General features: G+C 37.2%; 1 protein-coding gene across 12 annotated transcripts in view; it reads left to right on the forward strand.

Moving 5' to 3' along the window:
• Positions 1-22,044, forward strand: part of NfI (Nuclear factor I) — a 279,859-nt gene that overhangs the window by 210,556 nt on the left and 47,259 nt on the right. For 10 of the 12 annotated variants that reach the window (XM_087354492.1, XM_087354494.1, XM_087354493.1 and 7 more), the window contains 3 exons: positions 779-970; positions 3,025-3,208; positions 15,694-15,750. In XM_087354492.1, the coding sequence (XP_087210618.1) occupies positions 779-970; positions 3,025-3,208; positions 15,694-15,750 (433 nt within the window). The remainder of the gene's footprint in view (positions 1-778; positions 971-3,024; positions 3,209-15,693; positions 15,751-22,044) is intronic. The other 2 variants (XM_022067098.2, XM_022067101.2) reach the window with 1 other exon arrangement.

Raw genomic sequence — 22,044 nt, forward strand, 5'->3', positions numbered from 1 at the left:
TATGAAATTAATCCTCGTTTACGGGGAGAATCATTTAAAACCCTTTAATGGACATCGAAGAGTTGTTGATAGAGAAGGTGGAGTATATAGTTATCCAATTCTAAAGGGTTTTGACGACAGTAGTTTATACTTAAAATTATTCATTGTCAGGACTTTTTTTTCCATCGCCTGTTCTTTAAAACCACGACGTTTCGGAGGCTGGTTCTGTCTCCGTCTTCAGGTGACAGGTACCTACTCTGTTGGGTCCCTTAGATAGCTCTATCTATCTGTTCTTTAAAACCACGACGTTTCGGAGGCTGGTTCTGTCTCCGTCTTCAGGTGACAGGTACCTACTCTGTTGGGTCCCTTAGATAGCTCTATCTATCTGTTCTTTAAAACCACGACGTTTCGGAGGCTGGTTCTGTCTCCGTCTTCAGGTGACAGGTACCTACTCTGTTGGGTCCCTTAGATAGCTCTATCTATCTGTTCTTTAAAACCACGACGTTTCGGAGGCTGGTTCTGTCTCCGTCTTCAGGTGACAGGTACCTACTCTATTGGGTCCCTTAGATAGCTCTCTCTATCTGTTCTTTAAAACCACGACGTTTCGGAGGCTGGCTCTATCTAAGGGACCCAACAGAGTAGGTACCTCTCACCTGAAGACGGAGACAGAACCAGCCTCCGAAACGTCGTGGTTTTAAAGAACAGGCGATGGAAAAAGTCCTGACAATGAGTTATCATTTGACTTCAAATGATGATGGACCTCCATTTGACCATAACATGGCGTTTCCTTCTGTTGCAGAACGAGAAAGTTGAAGTGAAACAGAAATGGGCCTCTCGGCTCTTAGGCAAGCTGAGGAAGGACATAACGCAGGAGTGCAGGGAGGATTTCGTTCTCAGTATCACGGGCAAGAAGCCGGCCATGTGCGTGCTGTCTAATCCCGACCAGAAAGGCAAAATGAGAAGGATTGATTGCCTTCGACAAGCCGATAAGGTAGGTCTCTCTTTTCTTCAAAGGTCTGTCGTATTTGTTGATTTATTATCCCGATATTACGTTGAATATTATCTGTTACCTGGGGTATATCTGATACACACGACGTTTCAGGAGTTGGCTTATTGTTTTAATGACGTATTTTTTTTAAAGTTTGCTGGTGGCTGTTAGAATTGAATTTAGGACGTCAGGTGAGTCTGAAGATTGCTGTCTTATGAGTTGTTGCGCCGTTTAGTCTGGTAGAAGTTTACCGACGTTTCAGAGGTCATACTACCTCCGTCATCACGCCGTCACAACCTGAAATCTCATTTAGGCTTATAATTTAATTTAATTTCTTTAACCTCTCCGTCCATATTGGGCTGACAACTTCCTCAATATTCACCTCTTTTAAGTACGGTTTTGTGGCTGGAGGTTGGTTTGTATGTCGTCTGTTAAAAAAATTGGTGCAGTGATATTTGGGTGAACTTTATATGAGCGAGGAATTGACCTATAGACACAGCAGACTGGGGTCCTGTGGACTCATTGGACCAAACACGTACAGAATGACAGCGAAAATTTATCCTGCACCCTTTTAAATAACAATAGAAAACGCTGCTTTATTTATTAATATTTAATTTACTAGAAAATTGTCTGTCAAGTATGATCGGAAGATGTAAATTATTACATAAATAACACATCATTACATTTCTTTACTTATATGTGATAGATGCAAGGTGCCAGCACGTAAATATAATGTATTTTAAACGAAATTATGTAAATATGCCATAACGAGTTATTCGGTTCAGGGATTGTATTTTTCTCTTTATTCAACATGTCGGATGATCATTGTATACAGAATTTGGGGAAATCCTTCTGGAAAACGACCACTGGGCAGACCAAGAAGGAGAGGGGAGGATAATATTAAGATGGATCTTAGGGAGGTGGGCTGTGAGTATGGCAAATGGATGAAGTTGGCTCAGGATCGTGGCCGGTGGCGGGCTTTGGTGTTGTCGGTTTTGAACCTGCTGGTTAGGTTACCAGGGAGTTAGTTACTGAGTTAGTTAGTTATTCAACGCTTGTAGTACCAACTTGTTGCAAAGACTAGACGTGCAGATATTTTTGTTTTAATATTGTTTGTTCTCTTTTAATCTTGGAGTGAATTGAATTTCGTTTTTTGTGCTCGTTTTTGGAATGAAAGTTTATTTTTTTTCTCTGACCAAGTTTTTCGACATGTTTGTAAGGGGAATTTTATGTACCAGGATCTAATTAGGGCGACACGTCACATCTTGCTGTTGGTGGAATCTCCTTGCCGTGATTCCGCATTGACACATAATTGGATATAATTGCATTAGTAGGACCGACAGGTTTTTATTGCATTTGAATCAAGTAATCTTTGCTTACCGTGCAGTGTTATCTAAATCTAGTAGGGTTTTTTTTCTAATTTGTTTTCTGTCGCAGCGTAATTTCCTTCGTAGAACAACTGGTTTGCATCAAAATTCAGAATTATAATGAAGTAAGAGCAACTAGGATACATTTTAACATCACTTTATTGTAGATGTATTTAGTGCTGAAGCACGTTACATACTGAGAACTGGTAAATGATCTTTTCACCGGATTGTCCGCATCCAAGCCCAGAGTTTACATCCGTCGTGGCACTCTGAGAATGAGGGACGTCTCTTAAGGGATGAACTTCAACGAACAATTTCTGTTAGCAAGATCGTGGATGGTTATTTGGTATGGGGCTAATTACCTTTGAAGTTGGTTATCTTCTGGGTTGTTACGCGGTGTTGCCTTGTAAAAATTTAATGGCGGTTCTGAGGTCCTTGCTGCATCCATAATTATCGCCCTGATGATGGAGGCAGCAAGGTCCTCTGAAACGTCGGTAAACTTCTATAGGACAACCCAGAAGACAGCCATCTTCATACTCGCCCCCCCCCCTGAAAACCTCATATCTCAGTAAAAAGTGTTTATTTTAAAATTATTTTTAACATATTTAATCACCAAAGGTCGTGTCTGTCTGTAATATTCGGTTTACAGTGGAATTTTCTGTTTGTTTATTTAAGAATTTGGGGTTTTAGGTGTGGCGTCTCGACCTGGTTATGGTCATCTTATTCAAAGCGATTCCCCTCGAGAGTACAGATGGTGAGCGCCTCGAGAAATCCCCTGAGTGTGCTCATCCTGGGCTCTGCGTCAACCCGTACCACATCAACGTATCCGTCCGAGAGCTAGACCTCTACCTGGCGAACTTCATCAACAGTCACGGTGAGTTTGTAATTTCTGACTGCAGAGGGATCTGCTCTCTTGTTTGTGTTTCTAGACGTTTTCACAGCTGCTGTTTCTTGTATTGGCGCTGTAGAAGGTTAGGCCATACGCAACGAACAGACAAAGATTCCCAAAAACTCTGTGAGGAGGGGGGGGGGGTGCCTTATCATTGCAGCATTATCCCTCTTTATAATGAGGACAGCATTGGACCAGTTTGTTGTATATAAATAGAAAATGTGTAATTACGTAAATATCTAATCGCATCTTTGTGTTTGGCAACTAGAGAGCGCGCAGTTCGACTCAGCGATATCTCGTTTATTATCGATCTATATGTCGATAGTGCGTAACCTGTACGTTGTTGAATCGTAAAATGAAGCGATGAACTTGAGCAGACTTCGAGTAATTATTCTTATCGCTTATAAACAGTATGGAATAATTAAATAGTCCCCTGCTAAAATACATTGATTTGACGTGTGTGAGCTGGAATATTTATATTTGTCCTTACTTTATTTATATAGCCTTTCGAATTCTAAAACTTTTTGTTTAACAAAACTGAATTTGGGATACGTAGGTTTGTTTGGTTATTAATATAACCCGGTTGCATATAAATTAAGTCTATCTAGACTGTTTCAAATATTTTATCCATGGTTCAAACATGAACGTAATATATGCAGGAAGTACTAGTTTTCAATTATGACATTCTATACGAAGCGAAGTCCTTCTTGAGAAGCTAATTCGTCACTGGGTTGATCAAGAGATTTTTAATATTTTATGAAACTCGAAAAACTTATTGCCGTGTTTGCATCTCGTTACTGGTCCCTGTCCAGATTAATTTAATCTACAAATTTACATCCTGTTTCTTTGATATCCGTTTTAGAATTAATCTTCAATCTTAACCTAATCTAACCTAACCTAACCTAACCTAAGTTGTTTCTCTCATCTTCGTCTCGTACTCCGTGATTTGATTACTATAATAATATTAGATAAGGAGTATAAATTATAAATCTTTTCATTATGCTATTTACTCTTATGATGCACAGTGGTTTTCAAACCTTCCTGTTTATTTTATGTACGTTAATATTTTCTGCAGAAAATTTGTTCTTTTAAAAGAGATTCCATCAGCGACTTGCCAAGAAAATCCCAATTGCGGTTGAGGGGCGGGGATAAGTTTCCAGCTAGTGACGAACATTTTCAATCTAGAACAAAAAGAAATCGTGTTGATAATCCCTAAGAACGTATCGTTCAACAGTTCACAGCAGGGTTATGGCTTCTTTTAATCATCTCCTCCTTAGCGTGTCGCGAGATTGTGACGAAGATTCGGTCTGATTGTTCTGTGTTGTATTTCGCAGTCTTCAGTCAGAGTTGTGTGGGAAGTTTACACGTTTTTCCTCCGTTACTTCCGGATAGCGACAAGGGAAGATAAAAGTTTGTACTTGTGAATCTGATTGTCTTGCGAGACAAAAGTTTTATCATGTTGAGTGATATCAGAATCCTGACATTGTGGTATTTATGTATTATCAGATTTTAACAGGATATAAAATTATTTATTTCAATCAGTCTTATCACAATATTTAAAATTTCTTATAATTAAGATAATAAAATATCATTGATGTTCCATATCGATTGAATCAATCTTCTACTTACAGACCGATATGTACATCTGATAAAATTTAAGAAAAGACAACACCTCGCCCAAAATTGAAAAACAAATGGCATGAAACATCACCAAATGGAATCATATTTGAGTTTTAAGTTCGTAAATATTTTACACCTGATGATAGTTTTATAAAAACTGAAACATGTTGTGTAAAAGATGTTCCAAAATGTAAATCGATCAATCGATATGGAACATCAATGATATTTTATTATCTTAATTATAAGAAATTTTAAATATTGTGATAAGACGGATTGAAATAAATAATTGTTAGAATATTCACAATATGACGCAATTACACTATCTTAGGATATAAAATATTGTGTGTTATGGTTGTAGTTAAGATTTTAAATTAATAAATTTTTGTTACGCTTACCCTTGGCAGAAAGTTGGGTTTAGACCCCCCCCCCCCCTTTCCAACAGACATTCTTGTGTATTGTCTGCCCTTTAAAATCCTACACAAAATCTATATTTCTTACAAAAATGTTACATATCACATTTTAAAGGGTACAAGCCTTAGACTTTGTTTTTAGTGCTGAAGATATTCAATCTGGCTGACATTATGCCAAATTGTCGCTTCTAGTTGAACCTTGCGGTACATCTGAGTTCCTTAAATGTACTAGTTTTTTTTTTAGTACAGTGTGTCCTTCATGAATCCCCAGAAAACGAGATATGAAAGCAGTTTTTCAACAAATCATGCCAACTATTTAAAACGCTAAACGTAAGGAAAGGCATCTTTGTCCCAGTCTCGATACAAATTAGAAACATTTCGTATAACGCTACGTGAGAATTATAGGTGATATTGACTACTGGCGTGTGGAACGATTTTAAAACGTTTAGACATAAGGGAGACTTAAAGACGTAGAATTTCAGAAAATTTTCTAGAATTTTATTCACGACTGTAACTTGTAAGCCGAAGATACGTTATTATTTATTTCATTCAGATGGAAATACGTGTTCTGTACGTTTTAATAAAGGGTTTTCTTATACGTGTTTCCTCGATTTTTAGATGCAAAATTTCACATTTTAAAATTTCTGAAATCATTTGATGGCGACTAAGAATCGACTATCGATATAATTATTGTATCACTAAAGATCAAGGGAGTGGGACAGTAAACACAGAAGTAGCGTGTTAGAAGACTCTGGACGCATTAATACAAAGAAGTTTTATCTTTGAATATTTGAAATTCGTATTGTAATTTTTTTTCTGAAAACTTATTACTAAGTGTCTTAAAATCTTTGACGTCGGTAATATTTGGAGCTGGCAAAGAGTGAATAAGAAGTTATGATGCAAACTTATTTATTTTTGTAGTGTTCTGTCTGACGACAGGTCCATATGAACAGGATCCGTCCATCCTTTTCTCGGACTGGGACCTGTTCATATACGTTCTTGGCAGATGATCCAGAAGTGGTTTGCCATTGCCTTCTTCTGTGTGTGAATGGAGTAATTGTTGGGATGCCACGGAGAAACCGGGGAAGCCCCCGGAGGAAAACTCCGTGATGCTTAGACCACGGCCTTGCCCAACACAAGTTATAAATTTGAGCACCACCGGGAATTGAACCCGGAAGAAATTTAATTTGTTATTTTTACCTATTATTATTATTATTATTATTATATTAATAATATTTTATTTTGTATGTTGTTTGTCCAAAATTTAACTGATTTTAATTTAATTTTTAATTTACTTATCCATAACAATTAGCTCATTTACTTATTAATTATTTTGCAATAAATTAATATTGTACTTTATATATTCAGTTCATTGTTTGTTTGCTTTAGTATTGTAAGATTTGTTTTGTTGTTAGTTCTTGGCTGTTATTGGCCTTTTCGGCTGTTGTCAAGCACTTTAATAAATGAATTGAATTGAATTATTATTAAATGCATGGGACATATAGCACGCATGAGTAAATTGGACATACGTACAAAATATTAGCCATAACATTTAAGGAAAGATACCACTCAAAACATTTAGCTGTGGATGGATTTAAAAGTATTTAAATGTGTTAACTGAGTTTTGATTTGTCTAGGACAAGGCAGGAAGTATGGATTTTATGAACAGGACTTAAACCTTAGATTTTCTTAAAGCGGAGAATTGTTAGAGTCTAGAAGTCGTCTTTAATTTTGATAATTTAGAAAGGTTTCGCATGTTCAATACAGATCTGTACTTCATAATTGCCTTGATGCATTACGGAGTCATTTTGTGTGTCTGTGAGTTCATTAGAAAGTGAGGTTAGGTTTTTGGGCGTTTAACGAAGAATCTTGCAACTTCTTTACCGAATAACCTGTGGCTATTTTCTGTTAAAAAAGGAAGCAGTAATCTTCTGCCCCTTGTGTTTGCGATATATCACACACACACACACACACACAAAAAATCAATCCCTGATAAACGCAGAACGTATTGATCGATGGGTGAGTTCTTCCAAAAACCTAAGTAGAGCAGTTAGAAAAATCTTGCAAGGGCGGTAAATGGGGGAGAGAAGGAAATTTGGCTAGCACCCAGGGTAGAACTTCGGTCCCCCTTCCCCTCTTTCCATTCTCGCACGCACGCACAAACACACACCTTTTCAAATAACGTGGGAGCTTGAGAAATAGAAGAACTCTTGGGCGATTACAATAGCAGATGGATGCTATATTTTAATTTCTGCTGAATACAAACAAGAAGTTTGCAAATGAGCGGGTTAAAGGAGGGGTTGGGGTGATGTGGAGCTTCCGAATTTATTTTATTATACCTCGATAATGGTCTAGCGGTTAGAACGCTGGCCTTGTAATCCTGGGGTCTGGGGTTCGATTCCCGACGGTGCCCGAATTTATAACTTGTGTTGGGCAAGGCCGTGGTCTAGGCAACACGGAGTTTTCCTCCGTGGCATCCCAACAATTACTCCATTCACACACAGAAGAAGGCAATGGCAAACCACTTCTGGATCATCTGCCAAGAACGTATATGAACAGGTCCCAGTCCGAGAAAAGGATGGAAGGATCCTGTTCATATGGACCTGTCGTCAGACAGAACACTACAAAAATACCTCGATAATTCGGCCACAGTCAGGAAAATAAAAGATTAATTATTGATCTTAAATAAGGTCTATCAATAGATGGATGAATTATCAATCCTTTAAGCCCTAGTGCTATCTATCTGTACCGGCTGCTTTAACATTAATTAACTTTGTATTTATGGTTATAACAATATTCAGCGATCACTTCTCTTAAACAGCATCAAGCAGTTGGTCTTTGTAATGGTGTTTTCTTTGCGGTAAGGACTGTGTTCTTAAATATTATTTAGACGAGCTTTAACTAAAGCAGTTAAATGGCTGATCTTCATAATCGGGAGGTCTTGAGTTTATTCTTCATACTACGTTTCTGAGCGAAAATTGTGTTCACATATTTAGACTACAGGTACATTTACGCGACGGAAACTCTCTCTGAACAGATCTGTTCTCCTCAACTGTGTCTCGTTGAATCTTAGACTGGCGGACGCTAGAAATTAGCGATGTTCTTCTAATAGGAATTATTGTTTAACTATGATTTTTCGTTAATGTTTCTGTTATCTGTTTGCTCAGTTTAACACTGGATTTTCTTACACATATATTTTTAACTCTTGTCAGCTGTTATTTTATATAGAAGACTGATTGTGGAATGAACATATTTTGATTTTATGGTTAATACTCTTCTTATGTATTGTACTTATATCCTAGAAAAGTGTTAATAGGATGAACGTAGCGTTAACTAACGTAACGTAACGTAACCTAACCTAACATAACCTAACATAACATAACCTAACATAACATAACCTAACCCAACCTAACCTTACCCAACCTAACCTAACCTATCCTAACCTAACCTAACCCAACATAACCTAACATAACATAACCTAACATAACATAACCTAACATAACATAACATAACCTAACATAACATAACCTAACATAACATAACATAACCCAACCTAACCTTACCCAACCTAACCTATCCTAACCTAACCTAACCCAACCTAACATAACCTAACATAACATAACCTAACCCAACCTAACCTTACCCAACCTAACCTAACCTATCCTAACCTAACCTAACCCAACCTAACCTAACCTAACATAACATAACCTAACCTAACCTAACGTGTATATAATGCGTGTACGAACAAGCACAGACCCTGTAAAGATTGACGTTTTCATGGTGATAAGGAAGATTATGTTCTTCTGGGTTTTTTTTTTGCACCGTGTAAATTCGCCGGTAGATATCAAAGTTTCGGATAAACATACTGTTTCCATCTTCAGGGATTAAATAATATGTTTCTACGAGACTCTGGCAGAAGAACATAATTATGAGACACAGAATTGTTTCAGTTTGTTAAGTCTGAGTTTACACATTGCCTGCCAAGCTCTGAAGAAAAACAAAGAGTTTGTAAGATGGTAAAGTTGCGTCATATTGTGATATAATATATATATATATATATATATTTTAAATCTTGTCCGTCTAATCACAATAAATTCTTATTAAATATTAAAATATTACAATAATTAACATTAAAATATATCAAATGATGTTCTTTATCGAAATATTCGATTTACATTAGACCATCATTTTTCACGACATGTTTCAGTTCCTAAAAGAAATATCTTCAGGTGTATATAATTATATAAAGATTCAAATCAATAATAACTTAAATACAATTTCTATATATTATTTTAGCGTACATTTTTATCAGATATCAAACGATATCAAATCTGGAAAAGAACATCGTTTGATATCTGATAAAAATCTGATAAAAATGTACGCTAAAATAATATATAGAAATTGTATTTAAGTTATTATTGATTTGAATCTTTATATAATTATATACACCTGAAGATAGTTCTTTTAGGAACTGAAACATGTCGTGAAAAATGATGGTCTAAAGAGTTTGTAATTTACCTTACGGGTTTTGACATTTGCACAGAATTCATTGCCGATCTTGGTGCTTTGCCTGCGTTGTGATACTGTAGCTTGCTTGGTTTTAAATGTACTTGAATATAGTAATAAAAATAGTCTTTATTTCTGTCGGTTTGTTCATGATCTTTGGCGTTGCGTTGATTCAACGTGGCCGCGCTTCCATGGTCATGTAACAGGTTTTCTGGTTGCGTTCTGCAGTTCCCTTCACGCCACAAATAATTCATGTCCAAGGTTAAATTACTGAACATTACTAATTCTTACCTCTTACAATCACAGAACATTGAAAACTTGTCAGCTACAATAAATCGTTTCGAAGGCTTTTGGATCTGTTCTGTGGATTTCTCATCATTAGGATCTGTTTAGGAAGGACATGAGATTTGGTACTTGGAACATTAGGAGCCTCTATAGGGCTGGGGCACTGAAATCAGTGTGTAGGGAATTAGGGAATTATAAGTTAGACTTAGTGGCAGTGCAGGAAGTGCGATGGGAGGGGGAGGGCATGATCCCAGTGGACAATTTTACATTTTTCTATGGAAAGGGGAATGACAATCATCAGCTAGGGACGGGTTTTTTTGTTCATAGCAGAATTAGGGCAGCAGTTAAGAGAGTAGAATTTGTTAGTGACAGGTTGTCTTACGTAATTTTGGAAGGACGTTGGTGCGACATCATTGTCCTTAATGTTCATGCCCCAACTGAAGACAAAAGCGATGATATCAAGGATAGCTTTTATGAAGAATTGGAATCAGTATTTGATACATTTGGCAAGTATCACATGAAAATTCTGCTAGGAGATTTCAATGCAAAAATTGGGAGGGAGGATATCTTCAAACCCACAATAGGCAGCGAGAGTCTCCATGCACTTAGTAATGATAACGGTCTTAGAGCAGTAACCTTCGCTACGTCAAAAGATTTAATTGTAAAAAGTACAAAATTTCCACACCGTGATGTTCATAAATACACTTGGACTTCTCCAGATGGCAGAACACACAATCAAATAGATCATGTTTTAGTAGATAAGAGAAGGCAGACAAATGTAATTGATGTGAGATCATTCAGAGGAGCAGATTGCGACACTGATCATTATCTGGTGGTAGCAAAAGTGAGGGAGCGGCTTTCAGTAAGTAGACGAACTAAACAAAATTTTGACACAGAAAGATTTGATTTGAAAAAATTAAGTGAGGGAGAGGCAAAGGAACAATATCAAGTTGAAATTTCGAATAGGTTTCAAATTTTAGAGGCAAATGAGGATAATGAAAGTGTGGACATCAACAGGGAGTGGGAAAATGTCAGAAACTGCATCAAAATTTCAGCAAAAGAGAAACTAGGATACTACAGGAGAAAGCAAAATAAACCGTGGTTTGATGAAGAATGTTCAAAATTAATAGATCGAAGGAAGCAAACAAAATTTCAATGGTTGCAGAACCCAAACAAAACAAATGCGGATAATCTATGTAACGTGAGACGTGAGGCTAGTAGAACCTTTAGGACTAAGAAAAGGGAATACCTGAAGGGCAAAATTGCTGAACTTGAGACAAATAATAAGGAAAAAAACATCAGAGACCTGTACAGAGGCATTAATAACTTTAAGAAAGGATATCAACCCCAGACCAATTTGGTAAAGGATGATAGTGGCAAGTTGCTTGCAGATCCAATAAAAATTGTGAATAGGTGGAAAAATTTCTTTAGCGAGCTCTTAAATGTTCATGATACTGGTGATATTAGACAGATTAAAATGCATACAGCTGAACTGTTGGTGCCAGAACCTAGCTTAGATGAAGTGGAACTAGCCATTGGGAAGTTGAAAAGTTATAAATCTCCAGGAATTGACCAGATTCCGGCCGAATTAATTAAAGCAGGTGGCAAAGGGTTGCATATGAGGATCCATAAGCTTATTCAGTTAATTTGGGATAAGGAAGAGATGCCACAACAGTGGAAGGAATCCATAATTATTCCTATTCATAAGAAGGGGGACAAGACTGAGTGTGGTAATTACCGAGGAATATCGCTGCTATCAACCTCATACAAAATTCTATCCAACATTCTTTTGGCAAGATTAACCCCATATGCGAATGAAATTATTGGTGATCATCAGTGTGGGTTCAGACGAAACAGATCAACGATTGATCAGATCTTTTGCATCCGTCAGATACTAGAGAAAAAATGGGAGTTCGGTGGGACCGTACATCAGTTATTTATAGATTTCAAAAAAGCCTATGACTCTGTGAAGAGAGAAGTGCTATATAATATTCTTATTGAATTTGGTATACCAAAGAAGCTAGTGGGTCTAATAAAAATGTGCTTAAATGAAACCTGTAGCAAAATTCGAGTAGGTAAATATGTATCTGAGACATTCCTCATCAAGAACGGTCTAAAACAAGGAGATGCTTTGTCTCCCTTGCTCTTTAACTTTGCGCTAGAATACGCCATCAGGAAGGTCCAAGGTAGGCAGGAGGGTTTGCAATTGAATGGGACACATCAGCTATTGGCATATGCTGATGATGTTAATTTATTGGGGGACGATATAAATACAATAAAGAGGAACGCAGAAGTTTTACTAGAGGCTGGTAGACAAGTGGGGCTGGAAGTAAATTCAGAAAAAACTAAGTACATGTTAGTATCTCGTCATCAGAAGACAGGCGGGCAAAATTATCTTAGGGTGGCTAATAAATCCTTTGAAAGGGTTACAAAGTTCAAATATTTGGGAACAACAATAACAAATCAAAATGATACTTGTGAGGAAGTTAGGAGGAGACTAAATTCCGGAAATGCTTGCTACTTCTCAGTCCAAAATATTTTGTCTTCCCGTCTGATTTCTAAGAACCTGAAAATTAAAGTATACAAAACAATAATCTTGCCTGTTGTTTTGTATGGGTGCGAAACATGGTCTCTCACTCAGAGGGAGGAACACAGATTGCAGGTGTTTGAGAATCGGGTGTTGAGGAGGATATTTGGGCCTAAGAGGGAAGACGATGGGGCGTGGAGAAAACTGCACAATGACGAGCTTAAAAATCTGTACTGCTCCCCCAGTATTGTGAGGGTGATTAAGTCGAGAAGAGTGAGATGGGCGGGACATGTAGCGCGCATGGATGGGACAAGAGGTGTGCACCGGGTACTGGTTGGGAAACCTGAAGGGAAGAGACCGCTGGGGAGACCTAGACGTAGATGGGAGGATAATCTCAGGCGGGATCTATGGGAGATAGGAGTTGAAGGAAACTGGATTTTGTTGGCCCAGGACAGGGTCCGGTGGAGGGCTTTGGTTAATTCGGTGATGAACCTTCGGGTTCGGTAAGCCATCTAGTTAGTTAGTTAGGATCTGTTTAGGATTAGGCATAATTATTTATTTCGAAACGTAACAGTTCTAGCTTATCTATTCTTCGAAGTATTTTTGAGTAATGTTTTCAGGGTAAATTACCAGCGTAGGGTAATTTCAGTTGTGAGGTTGCCACCCTGTTGCCTATGGTCTTACAGCTTCGTCGAGGGTATTTTTATGTTATAAGCTACCTCTTAATTAAGAATAAGCCATTTTGTAGTCATTAAATTGATCGTTTCCCAGTCCGTCTCTGGGGCACACTCGGCCTACTATCCAATGATACTGGTGTCCTTTCTTCGTGGGTAAAGCGGCCGAGGCGTGAAGCTAACCATGTGCCAGCATGGACTATCACAATATCCACGCGATGTTGGGCGTGGTCCCCCGATCGATCGGACACTGGAATCGTGGGTTCGATTCTCGCTCAAGGCATTTATATTTGTCTTCGTCTTTCTGTGTAGGTTGAGGCCTTGCGACTGTCTGATAATTGTCCAAGGAGTCTAAATGACTTAAGTAACCTCACATATGTGAAACAGACAAGGTCCTTCAAGGACCTTCGAGCCACGGAGTATGTGTCTGCATGATGTGGTGCTTAATTAAGATCTTAGGGCAATTTTACGATATCTTTATCTCAGTAAACGTTGTGATGATAACTCTTTACTATTATAAAAGTCAAATGGTTGATGTTGTTTAAGGAAGTAATCGCAATTTACGAAGGTAATCATACAAAACTCATAAATACAAAGTGAGGAATTATTAATTTCTGCAGTAGGTGGTACCTATAGTTACCATATGGCCTTAAAGGGTTGATAATGCTGTCCGTTGTACCGAATTTCTGTCGTTACACTCCGAGAGGATTCTGTCTCTCTGGATTACCTTCCTTCTTCTCCGCGACACTCAGTCCAACTTCCAACTTCCGAGCTCTGACATCATTCGGCATGAGGCTAAATATGAAAGGGAGCCCGGAGGGACGAATCTATTTATCATATTGAGACCTGGTAGGAAATTCGTCACATTATTTCTGCATCCGTACCGCTCCGCCAAAGAGACAAGTTCTTACAATCATATTTTTAAACGCACCTCCATTTATACGTATTTTCGCTCAGATGTGTTAATTATACGTGTTTTATGAGTCGTTTTATTTATTTATTTAATTACCATATTATAAAATATCGCCACGGTGGTCTAGCGGTTAGAACGCTGGCCATGTAATCCTGGGGTCTCGGGTTCGATTCCCGGCGGTGCCCGAATTTATAACTTGTGTTGGGCAAGGCCGTGGTCTAGGCAACATGGAGTTTTCCTCCGGGGGCTTCCCCGGTTTCTCCGTGGCATCCCAGCAATTACTCCATTCACACACAGAAGAAGGCAATGGCAAACCACTTCTGGATCATCTGCCAAGAACGTATATGAACAGGTCCCAGTCCGAGAAAAGGATGGAAGGATCCTGTTCATATGGACCTGTCGTCAGACAGAACACTAAATAAATAAATTATAAAATATTAAATGATCCAAAACGTTATGTTGTATCAAACAGTTAGGTCGTGTTATTGACGAAAAGTTACACGTGAAGTTTTTCACGGCGAATTTTAGATGCCATTCACCAGGAATTTGACAATTTTGGCATCGTTATAAATTCTGGCCCCCGATACATTGAGTTTTGTAAACACTATACTAAAAAAAAAAATAGATTTGTCGATCCGTTTTGACAGTAAAGTTCTCGTCTGGTATCTCTAACGATGGATCCAACAGGTTCGTCATTTAAAGTGGTCCTAGCCTTCGAATTAGTCTAACTTGAATCCAGTGTTCCTGTACGTTGAATTCCATATCTGTATTTTATCCTAACCGCTTCAGTAAATTTTCTGTTTAATTTTAACTCAGTGATTTAATTCATGCGAGTTACGTGTCTTTCAAAAAAATGTTATATATTACTCGAAAATTTGATCTGTTCTTACAGAAAACGTATACAGGATAACAAAACATGCGTTGAGATTCGTTGCAATTGAAACAAGAATAAATACTGAAGTTAATTAATTTAATAATAAAATTATTCATTATTATATAATATGAATTTTTCCTTATTAAAATAACCCAATATAAACTGTTTCATCTTATTAAATCAATTAAAATTGTGTTCTTAAGGGGGATACTGAATACGACCGGTACATTGAGAACTGAAATTGTCCATGACGCAATGTAATCCCATGCGTGTGATTTACTGTATAAACAATTGTGGAATTTGGTGTTATGAATTACGAGAATGTTGCATCGATATTTCCATATTGTTTACTTACACGTGAGATTCAGGTATTAGTGGACGTGCTGGGCACTTATGACATTGTTCAGTAACACTTATTTTTAAATTGGAATTTTTGTTAGTTTTTCAGTAAATTAAAACTTTTCTTAACACTTAATTCGTATACTATTTAACACTACGCACTTAATTAATATTGTTATGTAAGTAGTTGTTAAGAAACCTGCAAGATATTTAAATATATTGAAGAATAAAATAAAATAAAATAATTTTCTGTGCTGTAAGCGATTGGGCCCCGTGGTTTAAAACTGACGTTCGTCACAGAACCTTGTTTCTTGTCTTTCAGAGATCTTGAGTGGAATTTGTGATAACAATAACGAAAAAGAGGAAGACAGGGGTAAAGGTAAGTCCAATTTTTCGTATTAAGTCTGTCTGTCTGTCTGTCAATCTGACCCTGCCTGAGTTACGTAAATGTGGAGAACTTTATTATCAAAACAATTGCAATTGTTTTCCCCAGTGTATTTGTGCTACTAAGTGTAACGATACTTTTCAGGGGATAAAGTTTATTTATATTTTGTTGATTAGCAGAATACCAAGAGCGTTAACTGTCGGAGATTTCGACAGATGCTAACACTTATCGATATTTATCGCTCGAAATCGATTTGATGCGTATCGTTGAATATAATAGAAAAAAAATTATCCCTAAATCCGACATCTTCACCGAGACTCGAAACCAGGACAGATTTTGAATATGTGACCTATTTCTTGTAATATCCTCACAGAAACAAACATGTTTTGTTTGGGCGCATTTTTTTACGTGTTTATTGTTTCCAAGCTACAAAAATTAACTTCACTGGGACTCAAACTCGTGACAGTTTATCGGAGTTTTGCCTTTTTTTGAAATCTATTCCTGGTCTCAAGAAATAAACATGCCAAGTTTGGTGCAAATCTCGAATTCCAACACACACACTTACAGTTTTATTTTTACGGATAGATTTTAATGCACGGAATATTGGTTTCATTTTAGATAATTAACGTTATGATATTAATTGGATTATCATAACAAACAACTAAACAATAACATCACCCGCATGTTTATACCAACGTTTCTCCTCAAATTCTGACAGGCGTTTCGATTTCATGGTACGAAGTCTTTGTTCTGTGTTTCGTCTGTTAGCAGTCAGACCCTTTGGAACATTCGCGTGGCTCATAGATTATCGCACGGCCATTTTTCTGCACATAAAACAATGGAGTAATCCGAATATTTATTTTAGGTGTCATGGTTACAAATGCTCGTCGTTGGATTCCATCTGATTCAATTCAATCCAGACCTTCGCAATTTCATTTTCCTTAAAATCCGCTTTGAAATCTTTCTGTCTAGGTCTGTCCCACCAGGTCTCTTTTGTTAAGTGTTTCCGGGTAGAAATTTTGTATATTTTCTTATTTCCTTCGTTCTATCCTCTTCTGTGTAATCGCTTTAACGGTGTAGCTACAAATTTTGATTTTATGGGTTTTTTTAAACTTTCTCCATTATCCATTTGCTTTCCCCTCCTTATATCAATATTTTCTCAAGGACACTCCTACTAGTATTTCTCTCTTACATTGAAAGAACAAGTAAGACCCCTTTAGGAAACAAGTAAAATTATAATTTTGTACATATTCGTCTGCAAGAGTTGATTACTGATATGATAATCTGTTGCATACGTCTAAATCATCATTGTATTAACAAATTTAATTTAAAATAATATAAAACTGAAATTAGCGATTCAAATTTCTGTGTAGGCTTACTTGTGAAGTCAAAAACAACAGATTTTAACTATATTTAATTTCGGGCTACGCTTTGTACTTTGGGGTATCTCTTGCATCAAGTGGTATCTGTAAGGTGTTCCAAAAATATATATACACAGCATTAACTTTGGTCGCCGCTTGTCAGTCAACTGTTCACCGCTGTCAGCTGTGCCAAAGCTAACAGTGGTCATTTTGAACACTTCAACTAGATTCGCTAATTCATTAAACGCCAATGCTGATGTATGTAATGGTTAAATTTATTAAAATGTCTTTATTTCATTCACTGAATGTGTGTATACGTATTTTTGGGACACATAAAACTGATAAGAGAGTGTGAAAAGGGTCTTTTGTGATTTGATCGTTTGAATTTGTACGTAAAGCAGAGGACGAGATTTGTCTCGGGAAGGATGTGACCCCGCGGACCGCCAGTTGTATCACATTTCATTGAAAAATTGAAAGCTGAATCCTTGTTTGTTGTCATTGCGTTCGATTGTGTCACACTTTTCCTGCTCTGAGAGAATTTTCACTGAAATTACGTGTTGTCATAAAAGGACAATTCCCAAATGTCAACCCTCATTTCCCGTACCGAAGTCTCCTTCCGAGGCCTAGGGCGATACAGATTAGAAATCTTGGCGACTGGCGTGTGGCTGGCTTCACAATTGTGAATGGTCCAATGTGAAATGAGTTCGGTTTCACTTTTAACCGTTTCCCTGATTATTCCGAGATATGTCGGGTTATGATTTTTGCAAGAAATATTAACCGGAGTTGATATTTTGTCTAATATCCCAAAGGAAATGAACGGAGTTAATTAGGCAAAGAAATACACATATCAGGCTCTAGATGACAGTAATTGACGGACTGGTGTACTTTAATATGACATTTTTTTACGTTTAATCGTAAGCGAATAATCTTCATAATCTAATACGTAAATGCCACATCAGTTAACAAACTTACGACAAGTGTTACGGAAGTTAATTTTTACAAGGTATGGAAAATGGCCCGAGATAATTCGGGATAACATTCATTATAATTAATAAACAACGTTTTGGCATTTTTTCATCAAAACACGTATCAGTAATTAATTTCTGTTGGTGTATTCCAAACGTAATCAAATAAATTATCCTATTTTCTGACGAAATTAATTAGTGTATGGGTTAACTTTTTTTTAAACAAAACAAAAATGTTTTTATTCAAGTTCTTAGTAGGATTTGAGGTTCTGGTGGCTGTCTTCTGGGTTTGAGCGCCGTGTAGTCTGGCAGAACTTTGCCAACGTTTCTGATGTCCTCGTCTTGATGATGGAGGCAGTAGGGACCTCTGAAACGTCGGTACATTACTACCAGACTACACGGTCCAACAACCCAGAACACATTCATCTTCATACACGCCGTGGTAACTTAAAAAAAATGCACTGTCTGAGATATTTTGAGGTTATACTCTTTCGGGTGGTAAGATTTTGAAACTAACTAAAGTCGATTGTTCTACACTGTTCTTCCTACCATTTGTCGCCAAATTACCAAAACAATCGAGAAAGCGTACAAAATTTAAGTCAAAAATCAATCAGGGGTCTGAAGCCACGCCTCGCGTGATAACTTATGCCTAATTCGTGTGTTAAGTCTTTGCATCGTGCTGGCAGACTGGCGCCACTGAACAAGCTACATACTTGTACACCTTGTTCAGATTTATGGTGGACAGTCTATCTGGCAAGGACTTCGCACTATACCACCTCTCGTCCATTCACTTCATCGCGACAGGAAGCCAGGAAGGACGAATAGACACGCATTTTCATTTCTTTGACAACTTCAGATTCTTATTACATAATGAGATAAAATGAATATCTTTACTTTTCGCTGTGTTACAGTGAGACAAAAGGTTTTTTTTAATATTATTGATCCCATTTGTTTATATGCTTTAACCTCACTGGGTTAGAACGCTGGCCTTGTAATCCTGGGGTCTCGGGTTCGATTCCCGGCGGTGCCCGAATTTATAACTTGTATTGGGCAAGGCCGTGGTCTAGGCAACACGGAGTTTTCCTCCGTGGCATCCCAACAATTACTCCATTCACACACAGAAGAAGGCAATGGCAAACCACTTCTGGATCATCTGCCAAGAACGTATATGAACAGGTCCCAGTCCGAGAAGAGAAAAGGATGGAAGGATCCTGTTCATATGGACCTGTCGTCAGACGGAACACTAAATAATAATAAGATGAGGTGGTCTAGCGGTTAGAACGCTGGCCTTGTAATCCTGGGGTCTCGGGTCGATTCCCGGCGGTGCCCGAATTTATAACTTGTGTTGGGCAAGGCCGTGGTCTAGGCAACACGGAGTTTTCCTCCGTGGCATCCCAACAATTACTCCATTCACACACAGAAGAAGGCAATGGCAAACCACTTGTGGATCATCTGCCAAGAACGTATATGAACAGGTCCCAGTCCGAGAAAAGGATGGAAGGATCCTGTTCATATGGACCTGTCGTCAGACAGAACACTAAATAAAATAAAAAAAATAACCTCACTGGTTATATTCTAAATTTAGTTTATTTAGACTGAAATTGCATGTTTCTTTTATAAAATTTTTGTAATTCAGAAAGATCTCTAGTTTGTATCCTATCTTACACGAGCGTTTTTTAATCACCTGACCCCATTTGATTTTATAAAATATTGACGGCCAATCACACTATAGTAGCCATCACCGAATTGCATTTTTCAAGGTCACCGAAGGATTTCGACCTCTCTTACTGGCCGGTGGTCACCAGAACATCGTTGCTACAATCGCAACGCTGCGTGTTCTGAGCTGTCTTTATTGACCTGTGCCCAGCTGTTCATATAGAAAATTTGTGTGATTTTGCTGTGACCTTGAAACGCGCAATTTCATGACGGCTACTATAGTAGTCCTACGAAGTTACTGGCGGTAGATATAAGAATGATAAATACTCTGGCGGTTTTGGAATAACACGAAAATACATTCAAGGAAAAATATTTTAAGATGTTGTTTTATTGTCTTATTTTTTACAGTTTATATTCACCTCAAAATTAATCTCATATTCACGCCTTGCATCGCGGAAGGATAAAGGAACGTTGTTTAAGTTCAGAATTTAAACTGGTTTGCTGTTTTAACATCACCGAGCCTAAGGAACATTTTTGTAATTAGGAACGTTTGTCACAATAAGGACGAGGTAATCAGAAGATTTTTAAGACCAGAGTGAGAAATAATCTAACATTTTGATTTTTTCAAAGATCTTTAATTATAACTTCAGCTTTAAAGAATTGCTTCATATCAGAATCTTGATTTAGATTTGTAATTTTAACATAAAATAAGTTTGTAGCTTAAATTCGTCCGCTGAAGCCTTTGGGTCTAGGTTAGTTTTTAATCTACCGCCGTACGAACTTGAAGTGATTTGTTCTACGTCAGTTGCCTTGAATCAAGATGCAGAATTGATAAAAGTATGAATTGTATACCTGTTACTCGTTGTATTAGTCGGTATAAATGTAAAATGCAAAGTCAGTGTTTAATAATGAAAATTTGTTTGTTAGTGACGTAATGAAAAAATCCATGAAAGGTGTTTGCAACACTTCGAGAAAAACTTGTAAATTGAAAATCATGCGAGAAATGACGTGGATCAGAATTACATCATAAGTTATGTTTGAATGAAATTTGTTTGTTGTCGTTTAAACATATTTTGGTGTAGCTCGAAATTAAACTAAAAACTGTATAGTACAGAATATTGTTAGGAAATTCTGCACCAGATGCCAGTGTATGTCTGAAATTGTTCCTAGATCGTAATTGGTTGGATCATCATTTTAACTTTGTCAGTCCAATGAATTTGGATGTAAACATCATCAGAAGTTACACAACAACAGTAATTAAGTTTTAGTTTATAAGATTATAATTTTTAACTTTTAACTTTACACCTGAAGATGGTTCAATGTAACATGTAGTAAAAAGATGTACCAAATATGTAAATGATATTTTAATATCTTATGTATAATTTTATTTATATACAATTGTGATTAGACGGGGAAAAAAACACACGAATAATTAAATTTTAATTCACAATATAACGCAATTATATCAACTTAAGTTTTGGAGGAGTTTAATATAATAATGTACTGGCCATATTTTCCTACGCGTGTTTCATTTGAGATACATCAGAGGTATTGTTTATCACATGTAGATAATTAGAGTCACTGACTTATATTATAGGTTTTGTGGGTGTCTTTATATTACTTTGCTGTCAGGTTTACGCATTCTTCTCCACTTATTTTGACACTTATGTTGCTGGATCTAGAGTTTATCATTAGTTATATACCAGACAGTCTTTGTTGTATTAACACGTGGCTTTGTGGGCCGCCATACTGGAGTGATAGAGAAAAACCAGACACGTGTCTGAACCATTGTGCAAGAGAAAATACATGTTACCCGAGTCCATTCTCTTCAAATGCTCTTCGTAGAGAGCTGGTTAATTTTGAGTCCACGCCCAAAAATTCCAGTCCTTTTAACAACAGAACATTTTATGTCCCTCAACATGTAGTCTGACGGGCAGAACATGAAGTATGGTTATGGACCAGTTGTCACAATAAATTTATTAATTCAGCTTGTACATTTTTCTTATCGTAATACTTGATTGTTTATTTTGTCGTTAAACTTAACGATTTACTTAACGGTAGAATTTGTGGGGCGTGGAATGAGAGAATGGCAGACCTTGGTCTATTTTAAGGTAATATTTTAGTAAATGCATCTAGAATCTACGTAAAACCATGAGTAAAACTTATGTCAGGATGTCGTGGGATGTTGCCCCGTTCGATAAACAGGTGCGTACTGCCTCCGTCGTCAGTGTTGTAAACTTATACCAGACTACACGGCGCAACATCTCAGAAGACAGCCATCTTCAGACACTACGCCGTGAAAACCA

This window comes from Zootermopsis nevadensis, unplaced genomic scaffold, assembly GCF_977971745.1.
Source record: "Zootermopsis nevadensis isolate Lab colony 2312 unplaced genomic scaffold, Znev_1.0 Znev_ptg000023l, whole genome shotgun sequence".
NCBI lineage: Eukaryota > Metazoa > Arthropoda > Insecta > Blattodea > Termopsidae > Zootermopsis > Zootermopsis nevadensis.